The sequence below is a fragment of the Platalea leucorodia genome, assembly GCF_965183815.1.
Source record: "Platalea leucorodia genome assembly, chromosome: 1".
In the NCBI taxonomy this organism is placed as follows: Eukaryota; Metazoa; Chordata; class Aves; order Pelecaniformes; family Threskiornithidae; genus Platalea; species Platalea leucorodia.
In genome coordinates, this window is record NC_138823.1 from 18,302,277 (window position 1) to 18,314,560 (window position 12,284).

At 35.2% G+C, this 12,284-nt stretch overlaps 1 protein-coding gene across 1 annotated transcript in view; it reads left to right on the forward strand.

The window, feature by feature from the left end:
* Positions 1 to 12,284, forward strand: part of CSMD3 (CUB and Sushi multiple domains 3) — a gene marked incomplete at both ends in the record, with an annotated part of 751,074 nt that overhangs the window by 634,097 nt on the left and 104,693 nt on the right. Inside the window, 4 exons of the mRNA XM_082307341.1 lie at positions 1,119 to 1,328; positions 5,166 to 5,354; positions 8,924 to 9,101; positions 12,117 to 12,262. Coding sequence (XP_082163467.1) covers positions 1,119 to 1,328; positions 5,166 to 5,354; positions 8,924 to 9,101; positions 12,117 to 12,262 — 723 coding nt within the window. The remainder of the gene's footprint in view (positions 1 to 1,118; positions 1,329 to 5,165; positions 5,355 to 8,923; positions 9,102 to 12,116; positions 12,263 to 12,284) is intronic.

Consider the following 12,284-nt stretch of genomic DNA (forward strand, 5'->3'; position numbering starts at 1 on the left):
TACCCTTTCCTCTCTACCCCTGTCTTTGTTCCTCCGTGCTCCGCTTTCCCCTGCACATCCCCTCAGGGGTTTGTATAGGTCTATCAGTTCCTGCACTCCTCCCAGTAAGGGGTCCCCCTGGTTTACAATCTCATCAGTTACAAAGTCCAGGTGATTTTCCTGGAAGTTGTGCCTGTAGTTTCTTGACAACCCATCAATTAGTGTGACTAGCAAGGTTTGTTTCTTGTCATTGGCTCCATGTTTACTTTGTCAGGTCTGTGTCTTTGTATATTTTGGGTTCTGGTTCACCCCTTTTCTGTTGGTTTTCCAACTGATAAAGTCCTTGATCAGATAACCTTGCTGGAATAAACATTCTCACACTCTCACTTGACCTCATCAATTAGTGTGATTGACCAGGTTTGATTCTCATCACTGCCTCCCTCAGGTTTGTGTCCTCTATGTTCTTGTTTACGGCTTCCTCCTTTTCGTATTTTCCCTCGCTTCATTGAAAAATGTCCTTGACCAAATACCCTTAAAGGGGCAAACACTCTCCTTCCACATACCTTTGCAATATATATAATCCATATTATTTGCATAATTTTTACTGTGCCTTATTATTTTATATATATGTATTAATATATATAAGCTGAGAGAGATCAGTTTATGTGCAACTGAAACACAGCTATCTCTGGGGTAGAATTCTGTCACTGTTTTTTTCCAGGTGTGGCACACAAAGCATTTTTTCATTTAATAGAACTGCAGACTATTTTATGCAATTGAAAACAGGAAAGATCCAACTAAATTGCAGGTAGTCAATGTTCAGAACTGAAATTTGCCCTAAATGCACAAACAACAAACTTTGCCAAAAAGTGGCATATAAACAGCCTACAGTTCAATGCCTTAGATCATGGTAATATTTCAGTGTTAGTATTTCTTACCTTACTAGACTCTCAGAATTAGTAATGCACGAAGAGAAAGAATGCTTCAAATTGAATTCCACGGACTGCATCTGGGAGCATAACACATACATTTCCACTGGTTACATTATTTTCTGATATTATCAGTGTAAAATGTACATACTTTATTTTCCCTTCTGGTATTGATACTGGTGTCTTTTATTTACTGATGATGTTTTTCAGGTGTTCATTTGCAATTTGTGAATTTCTCAACGGAGACCATACATGATTACTTAGAAGTTAGGAGTGGATCTACAGAAACTAGCACTGTTATTGGGAGACTAAGTGGCCCTCAGCTACCAGCCTCTCTGTTCAGCACAACTCATGAAACCAGCTTATACTTTCACAGCGATTATTCACAGAACAAACAAGGATTTCATATTGTATATCAAGGTGAGATTTTGACATTCTTATGTGAGAACAAGGTGGCTGTTAAAGGTTATTTCTTTTTTTAGCATTCCTAAAAGATAAACATGAAATAAAAGATTTTGTGTGTTTCAAACCAGTGTTACGCATCAAGATCAAACAGAAGAATGCAGAAAATTAAGATGAAAAGGGAAAAATAATTGCATATTCTCTTTAAAAAATAGTTCAAATGTAGACAAACAGATAATTTCCCATATCTGAATTTGGTTGGCATATCAATTTACATTGCATGGCTTTACAAAGTAAGCATCTCTATTGTTCAATCTTTATAAGGATATGGGAATCTCAATTTTGTGTCTTGGGTTCTGGAAGGAGAATGTCTAAATATTGTTTTAGAGTACGGGATCCATGTAGGCTAGTACAGAATAATGCCAACTCAGAAATTTCCAAATCCATTTTACTTCCTAGTTGGCAATATCACTGGAAGGTTCTTGTTCTGTTGTACCCAAATAGGTCATGCTGAGCTGGTGGAGACTGTAAGATCATAATTCTATTTATATAATTGCAGATTCATTTAAATGGGATTAGATCACCACTGTTCATAAAAAAGGACAAATGTATATTTTAAACTATACCTGTTTTGATGATATGAATAACATCAAAGGATGATTTAAAGAGTTTTTACTTCAGGGCAGTCTCCTATTACTCTTTCAATAGTAACAAGTCCAAATTGACTTGAACTCTGTGTAACATTCTGGAAGTGAACCACTGTAAAAAGTGTTAGCTTTTAAAGAAATAGTCAGTTTATGACTTAAATTGCCTGGTAAGATTTCATTCACTTCTTATTTGGAATATGGTAAAATTTGTAGGAGTACGGGAACTTTAAAATCTACTGCTAAGAGGGCAGTAAAAGACTTAAGAGCGTATGCTATTACTGTTATTAATAGTAACAGTAGTCATTTTGGAAATGCTGTTATTTGTCTACGAAATTAAAAAAAAAAAAGTTCCTGTCTGTGTTTTTGACCACATAAGAGAGAATAATTTCTTTCAAGAGTATACAAACTGTGATCTTCTGATTTTGCAGATTTTGCATAGTGTATTTGTTCTCAGTTCTGTAATAAGAAGATGATGGTTCAGATCTTGTTGGAAAGGGTCACCATGATGTGTGACAGAGGCTTATTTTCAACTCTTACTTTTTTGCTATAAAATCTTTGATATATATAGTTCATTATAGAGCCTTGTAATTCTTCTGAGAAAAACAAGTAAAATTATAGACAGGTTTATTTCTCCTCTTCCTTAAACATAAGAATGTAAAAAGAGAAAACCCCTATCAGATCAGAAAAAAGCTCCATCTAGCTCAGTATGGTATTTCCAAATGGCAAAGAAATGCTACTTAGCAGCACAGAAGCCTAGCTAATTTCTTTCGTACTCCCCCAGCATCCACAGTTGTTGTCAGACTCTTAATTCTGTTCTGTGGGATTTGATGGCATTTTCGTATTCAGCCTTTCCACTGTCTTCATGATTTTTGTGAACTTCAGTCATATCACCCCCAATCTCTTTTCCAAGAAACCATGTTTAGCCATGTGCTCAGTAATGTTATTCATTATTATAGGCTGTATCATATTAGCAGGTATAGAAGTCAGACTCACTGATCTGTAATTTCAAGGCTCCCCTCTAAAGATAGGTGTGATTTATATTGGGAAATCACTACTCCTCTAGATCAGATCTTGAAATGATATGATATATATATCTTGGCTCAGAACCTCTTCTCAGTGAAAGCCATCTGCTCCTGGTTCTTTGCCTTACCTATTTAATATAGTGGTTTTGTATTTTTTTCAAACTGATCTTGTGCCTTAGACTTGCGTAATACAAGCACCATATCTTGTTTGGAAATCTGTACACCATCTTCAGCAGTAAAGATGCATACAAAGAATTTCCAGGGTTTTTCTCTCTATGCTATCCTAATTCATAAAAGTCCCTTTTTTCTCATGTGTCATGAATTGTCCCACCAGTTCCTTAGCCGACTTCTTGCTTCCGAAGTTGTCAAATAATTTTTTTATGATCAGCTGAGACATCTTCTGCAAGACATTTTTCAAATTATTTTTGCTCTCTTTATTTTCTATTTAAATTTGTCCTGCTATATTTTATGACTTTTTGGAAAGGCACACTTTCATTTTTTAAATGCCAACCTTTTCCCTATTGTAGCTTCTTTAACTTTCCTACTGAGTCACAGAGGCATTTTTCTGAACCACTTTAGCATTTTTTTTTATTATTCTGAACTGTAGAACATATTTTACCTGGTCTTTAAAGTTGTGTCAATTAGCAGATTTTAATCTGCATTACCTCATTTTTGTATAATTTCCTTTCCAGAAAATTGAATATCCCTGTGCTGGGTTTATTTGACTTGCTCCCTCCCAGTACAGTCAAACTGCATTATGACTGCTATTATGGAGCATCTCTCCCATGAATACTTCTCAAACTAAGGCTTGAGTACCAAGCTGATTCAAATCTAAAATAACATTTTTTTCTTGTGGGCTTTCAAACTGCTTGTTCTAGGGAACAATTATTTCCTGCATTCAAAATTTTATTTCTTCACGCCATTCTGGTGAGGTGGATATTTGGGTACTGCATTACTACTACCTGTCATATTTTTGCAGCTTCTTTAGTTTTACTTAACATTTACCATTCACTATCATTTTCCTGTTTAGATGTTTGTAGAAGCAGCTCAGTACTACACTTATATTTCTGGAGTTTTAATTTCCACCTATGAGTATTCTATAGTGCTTCTTTTTTTCTGGTAATATTTTTCTTCTATGTCACTTAATATAATTTCTAAACAACAGTGCTGCTCTCCCACCTAGAAGTCTCTGCCCTCTCAGTCTTGGAAAGGTGGTTGCCTGGTAACACTGCATCCTGCTGCTCTATGCCATGCCTTTCACTTCAGGGCTCTTGGTTGGTTCAAGCATTCTAGATGCCGCCTCCTGTGTTTTAGGCTCCTATATTTGTGTGAAAGGGCTTCTTAGTTTGGCCTTTGTTCTGTTCCTTAACATTGTAAGCATCACTCAACATGCAGTGTAAGCTACCTGATTTGCTTTTCCTATTTATTGTAATTCTGCTGTTTGTCATGCTGCACATTTTAAAAATGCATTGGCTGTTAGCCTTCTCCCTGTCATGGTATCACATCAGTCTTCTGTACCTGTTAGTTTTTTTCCCATGCTTCTAGTTTAGATACTCTTCTACAGCCTTTTTAATTTTCATTGTCAGCAGCTTGGATCCATTTTGATCAGGGTGTACTTAAGGGTGCACTTGGAAACAATTCACAGTCTTAAAGAGCCAGTCAGTAGCCTACCTTTTTGAAGATCTAAGTGGAGAAAACACAAAGTCTAAATTCCTTTCTACTCTCTTCTTCGCCAGTGCAGTACTCCTGTACTTACTAAAATGAAAAGGTAAAATTAAGAGGCTAGTCTCATTTTTGCCTTCATGGACTCTTTTCCAAAACCCTGTAGGGTAGGGTGTTGGCTATTTGTTTGTTTACACACACACACACACACACACACATATTATCAAAGTGTAAAGAACATAAAAGCATTTAAACTTAAGTTGTTGTATTATGTTTTCCTTATGAGGTTTGGAACTGGAAACTAATTTTCATGCATATTTCCAGAATCGCTGTGGGAATGTTCCACTGTGCTTCTCTTGGTGCACGACCAATGATTTTGATTGTCACCGTGATGGAACTTAAGGCATATGGGATGCCCATGATTCTTTAATTTTAGTCTAATGAAAAGCTTTTATTTTTGAAGTAATAAGAATTTGTATTTTAATTCTCCCCCCTGCCCCCTTACTATTATCTAATTATTTCAGCATATCAACTACAAAGCTGTCCTGACCCTCGACCATTTCGCAATGGTTTTGTTATTGGGAATGACTTTACTGTGGGACAAACTATTTCATTTGAGTGTTTTCCTGGCTACACATTAATTGGAAATTCAGCTCTGACTTGTCTTCATGGCATCAGCCGTAACTGGAATCATCCTCTCCCCAGATGTGAAGGTATGTTCCGGATGACCTATGAACCCTTCATTATTTGTAAGTCTTCCTAAGGACTGTTAACTGAAATCATTTCATCTTTTCAATTTATAGAGACCTATATTTTTATATTGTGGTCTTTGCAGAGGAAGTCTTCAATTTTGCACATGAAATTTTTTGCAAAGAAGCTGGAATGTTTCATGGAAATATGAAATCTCTGAAAACTTATCTGAGATAATATAAATTTATTTTTGGAAGGTTATGCTAAAGGTCTGGAGTGTGGAGACCTGGGCTCCTTTTTAATATAGGTGGTGCTACAGAGTAAAAGCTCTGCACTGAGTCAAGAAAAAGGGGCTCAAAAATTGAATTTCCCAACTCTGGCCACTTATGTTCTGTCTTATCAGTTAGAAAGAAATGTCAAAGGCACCATAAAGTACAGATGTCCTCCAGTCAATGCTGTGAGAATTCCTTTCTACATATATTTTTTTGTGAATGGAGATTTTTTTTAAATTACATTTTTTAACCTTTTACAATATTTTACACTGATATGCTTGCAGCAAGTAAGCAGATTCAAAGAACTGTGGCTTGCACATAGCTGAAATTTTAAGGAGATCGAATGAATGTATATGATGATTCTGTAGGGGTGTTTATCTTATCCCTAGCTATGTTGAAAGGAACCTGTACTTAAGTAGCAGGCTAAAGAAGATCAGTCATTTAGTGTCATCAGACTCTGAAACAGAGAAGGGTGGATGTTTGGTAACACAGAAATCTCTTTGAGAAATATCTGTGCACCACAAAATCTGTCTGTGGAACTAAGGACTGAATTTTCTTCCATATGAAATAATTATTTTCTCCTGGAACCTCCAGGTTTGTCACAATTGTGGCAACATTCAGACAGCAATGTTAGGTTCCTGGAAAAACACAGAGACAGTGAAGATACTTCATATTCAAAACTGTCATCCCAAAATCCTACACTCCTGGGACCACAAGATCCAAACACATTTAGCAATTAATTTATCGACTGTAAAATTCTCTATAAGCCTAAATATAAGTTTCCACAAAGATGAGATCTCTACAAGGTGTCGAATGCCCACTTTTATATGCCATAAAGACCCTCCACTGCTTCAGAAGGGGTGTTCAGGACCCGAGTTAAAGGCTTAACTTCCCTCTGTATTGAATGGTAAAAACTCAGCATTAAGAATGGTATCCTCAGTACCAAGCAAGCTGAAGAGGAATGCCTGGGGGGGGGGGGGGAAGCCACCTTCTTTTCTGGATTTTTGCATTGTATTCTGAATCATCTACCTAAATTTCGGTACTTAAATTAGAAGCCTCATTACTCAAAATTCCTTCTGGAGTCAGTGAGCCACAGACATTTCTGGGGGATGTGGTAGCTAAATTAAGACGTATCTGATACTGAATTCTGAAGCAGAAGCCTTATCATATAAAAGAGAGCTGACACCTACACTGTCTGTCTTTTGCAAGGGAAAGAAGTTAATTCATCACAATTAACTTTCAACCCCCATTTTCTGGATCCTGAGGGAATAGTAATGGCTCATGTCTTAACTGCTAAAGAGCTTAGCTTTTCCCTATTACATGGTTCTAGCTGTATTTTCTGTGTGTCAGAATCAAGACAAATAATTTACTGAATGGAGTGATTCTGTTTCTTTGAATTACCTTACTGGAACCAAGAATTTAATTAGTAAATTCTAAGATGCCCGAAGTATGTTGCTGTACTGAGTATCACTTTTGATGAAGTTCCTGAACAGTGGCTGGAAGTTCTTTGTTTCTATTTAATGTGATATGAAAAGATGCAGATTAAAAAGATCAACCTAATTGATAACAGAGATCTAACATGTGTGCTGTGCTGCATGATTACAGACTGCCAACATTATTCAGCTCCAAGAGAAATTTCTTAAATTACATGGGGTTTTGTGCAAATATTTACGCTGGTATTTTTAGTAAAGAGTTTTTGACATTTTTATATGCTACTGAAGTTTTTTACTTTTTTTTTCTTTATTGTTGAAGGAAAAAGATAATTAAGTATCTTCTAGTTGTACTTGGTTTGATTTGAGATAAAGGCCTTGTGTTCAAAAGCATTAAAATGAAGTGAGCGTTATTGTGTATGCCTAGTGCCAGAAATGTACAGTATGTTTTCAATTTGCATTTGCTTTAATACCTTTATTGTAAGGCAGCATATACTAAGGCTTGTTTAACACCTCAGACTTCTTGAAGCGGACAATCTGAATCAAATATTACTAAACATGGTTCCTGTTTAAACAGTTTTGTTCTCTTCTCCTTGCATCCTCATGCACTTAAAATCCCTCTAACCTGTGCTCAGCACCATCTGACACTCTGAACCTTCTTAACTCATCTCCCTCACTTTCATCCTTTTGGAATCTGTTCCCTCTCCTTTTCCAAGAAGTCTCATTGCCTGACAGTCATCAGCCCGTGTCTTCACTCCCCTAAGACCCTGCTGCAAAATCAATTCTGTCTGCATTGCTCAAAACCCCTTGAGACTTTGAAGTTAAAGCTGAAGAAAAGCAGTATACCAGCTGTTGTGTCTGAATGGATGAGGTGTGACTAAGAAAGTCTCCTTACCCTACAGTTCAGCACCGAAGTATATATATAAACCATAACACATGCTTTACTTAAATACAAGCAATGCATAATTCCTATATGTCAAACCTATGTTTCCAACAACCTGTTCTCCGGCTAGAGGTTCTTAAGCATATTTTAAGGAATCTGGGTTACCATTCCGTGCCCATTTGGGGTGGAGTGGGGAGGAATGTATGCAAAATAAAACAAATTATGCCATTTTTAGCTTTGCTTACTTTTCCAGAACTAGGCTTCTATAACATAATTTCTCTTCTGTATTAACAAGATGGTGTGATATTCAACATGCATCTGAAACCTCTGTGGAGAAAATCATATAGTTTGGACTAATAGTTTTCCTGAAATGCATACTTATGAAAGTCCAAAAGCTGTATGGTCAGTCTTGCACTGTATGATGTCTAAAATTAGTTCACTTCAACAAGAATTACAGAAAGGACTGTTACTTTGTCTACCAGAATTTATCTCAGGAAATACAAAATTGCTATTCATACTGTTACACACAATATTTTCATTTCAAATTCCCCTCTAATTTTCCCCCACCCATCCTCCATCAACTTAGCATATTTCTTCTCTCACCTGATAATTTTGGTTGGCTACCTTCTTGTGACAATAAATGAAAGCAATTAATATGTTTCACTGCTAATTTGTGGCTGGTGTTTACACAAAGCTGTAACAAAGTGGTTTTCAATTTTGCAGGAAATAATTAAAACCAATGTCTAAATATTAATTTAGTTCCAGTTCTGATAGTATTTATGACATCAGAATTACATTTTTTTTTGTTTTAGATTTGTCCAATAATGTCAAAATAGACTTCTGACTCCACAAAAAGCTCAGTAAAATCTGTTTTCTATACACAGCAGTGGCTTTACATAATCTAGTTATTGTGTGCCAAATGTGTTTAAAAGTATGGCTTTCACATGGTCTAAGAAGAATGCAAGAATCTTCTAATATTTTTTAAAAAACAAATGTCTCTTTTATAGCCCTCTGTGGGGGAAATATAACTGCAATGAATGGCACCATATACTCTCCAGGATACCCTGATGAGTATCCAAACTTTCAAGACTGCTTCTGGCTTGTAAGAGTGCCACCTGGGAATGGAATCTACATCAATTTCACAGTTCTCCAAACAGAGCCAATATATGATTTCATAACTGTCTGGTAAGAAAACACTTTTGGCATTTATTTAATATTCATGTGACTCTATGCAAAAAAGTCTGAACTGAAAAGAGTATATTTGTGATTTCTCCCTTGACACTGGTGTTCTGTCCAGCGAAAATGAGTGATTTGCACTAATCCATGTCTTCCAATGTACCATTCTCTCTAGATAACACTGGGCATGAAGTTTCATAGTCCTTGTCTTAAGAATTCAAAAACAATAATAATGTGCCTCAGTTTCTTGATGAAGAAAAGCATTCAGAAGTATGCTATGACAGCTTATCAACAACCAAGAGAAGTAATACTTTAGAGTGATAATAAGCAGCTGCAGCTGTGTGTATTACAATGTTTTAGAGTGTTAATACAAGAAACTACAGCAACACTTTCTTCATTTCTTCCAAGCTGGTTTCTTTTAAACTGTTAACAGTACATAAAAGGAGAGACTCTATTTGTATTTGGCTATGACAAAGAAAGTTAAGCTAACGGTAGCTGTAAACAAATTATATTCTTTATATACCTGAATCCATGTCTATCATTAATCTTTTCAGACAAAGAAGCCCCCATTTTTCTTAGTTGCAAAGCTGGTAAAGGCAGGAGGCTGTAACCAAATGTAACTGCCCCTATAGTAATCTTGAAACTGTTACCAGTGAGTCTCCTAGACATTTCAACAGTGGCTAAGACCTTTTGGAAGCTTGCCTAAAACAATAATCTACTGATTGTTGAATCTGCAGATTGAAAATCCGCAGGTTGAGAGAGTAGTCTTGTAGTCTGAGTAGTGCAAAATAATGAGAGGCAATTTAGAATATTAATTATTCATTTTATGTTTCTGTTGCACAGAAATCTAATTTGGATTCATGTAAATTCATATAACTCAGGATTTCATCTCTACTTTCCTTAACATTAAACTGTTCTCTATACACTTTTATGATAATTTCTGTAGGTGCTGGTTTTTTTGGTTTGGTGTTTTTTTTTTTTTTTTTTTCCCATCTTGTGTACTACAAACTGTCTTGTCCTGCAGTCCAGATACTCAATTGCTTTATCTTAAAGTCTAAGCAAAATTTGATCAGAATAGGCACCCAGATATTGCTCTGATTGATAGATAATTTTGAATCTTTTTAACTCTTCACCAGTTTTTTTGTGTATCAAATTTAGGCTGACCTTCAGAATCTTTCCTGAATTAAATTATACTTTTGTGTGCATACAGACATCTTTTCTCCATTTCATCCCACACAAACTAGAACACTACTGTCCACTTCTAGTGCTTCTTCCATTTGGCTCTTCCTGTCTACCAAGGGATTTCATGTGCTTTCAGCTGTACTCCTGTCTGTGTTACAAACTTAGTTCTTACAGTAAAAGTAATTGTATATACCATGACAAAGGTAAAACCTCAGTTTTATTTCATTATATGTTCTTTGCTGATTTTTATTAGATGTTTTGTACCCTATGTAGATTAACAACACTTTCAGAAGAATGTTCTGAAATTAAAGCATCTGTTATGCTATTCATGTATATATCATGCGTGTTGTTACTTATGTATGGTTTATGTACCTGTATAGGCTATATTACAAAATGATGGCTGTATAGTTAAATAGCTTATGCCACTTCTGCGATATTACTTATTTACAGAGCTGATCAGAAATTTTGATAGTTGTTTCCAATTGAAAGAATACATTTTATTCACAGTTCAAATGCTTCTTCAAATCATACTATTTCCCTGATAAACCAGAAGGGGAAGGAGTAATGTGTGAGAATTTGGACAAATGTATTACTGCAAAATTTTCAAAACAAAAAATATCCATCATTTTATTTTGAAATTATTTTCAGTTAAAATATCTTATGCCAATAACAATTAGAAAATTTAAAATTTTAATGTTCATCAATTCTGATATGGAAGGAAGCAAGTATGAAAATTTAGTGCCCTTGCATCATGATTTTGTCCTCTGTACAGTTCCACTATTGTTTAGTACTAACTTTGATTTAATTTTCCTATTGAAATGAGTATTTCATTCTTCCATAAGGTAGCAGGGATCTTACCAGCAGCACATGTATTGTCTAAATCATAATAAATAGTACAAAATAATATTGATCAATGTATGTGAACAAGGATTTAAGAAATTAGTCAACTGCATGTCATACTTAGTTTTTGTTAAAACTACCGACTACTATATGAATGTTTTCCTGAGCCAAAGAGACACAACCATTTACATAAAATGCATGGCACATCTCTCTCAGCAAGAAATTGATTCAGAAAACTCTAAACTAGTCATAAAACCAAATTTTAAATGAATTTTTATGTATCCATATGTACTATAAATTATAAGTGATACCATTATAATATTTAATTATGGAGGAGAAAAAGCTAGGTTAAAAAATTCTGACATTAGAGAATTTCTAAAAGTAGCACCCTTAAAATAAATGCTATAAATAAAGTCTGCATTTATAAATGCCCACCTGCAGATTTCAAGTGGAGTCTTGTATTCAGTAGAGTATAAGCATTTTGTTTTAATTTCTACTGAAGCCAATATTCACTCATTGTCTTTTACAAAATTAAAGAGTATTTGTTTCTTAATTTTCCTAGAAATTGCCAAATTCAAAAGACTGAGGGAGATGAGCAGTATTAGGTTTATTTATTTTCTGATAGCCACATTTGAAAGCATAGATAAGTAAATGTGAGCAGAGTTTGTGGCAGGAAGATGAAGTATGATCACAAATTCATTCATTTTGAGCTGGCTGCATTTTTTTATTTAAAAATAAGAGTATTACGTCCAGAAGGTGGTTGAATGGAGCATCTTGCTTTCTAATAAATTTTGATGGTCCTCTAAGCTACTACCCACTATACTCCAATCCACATAGAGAATTTCAAAAGGCTTTCAGCCCTTAATGTCTGTTTTATCTGATTTTAGAAGACTCATGGCTTTTAGAGTACTCTAAAGAAATTTTACTACATTATATCAAAATTTGGAGAAATTAAATTATCTTGGGGAGCAAAAAAAATCTTTTTGTATCTGTTTTTCTTAGGGATGGACCAGATCAAACTTCTCCTCAAATTGGACAATTTAGTGGCAACACTGCATTAGAATCAGTCTACAGCACTTCCAATCAGATTCTGATCAAGTTCCACAGTGACTTTACTACCAGTGGCTTCTTTGTACTTAGTTACCATGGTAAGTGTGACAAATTACACTT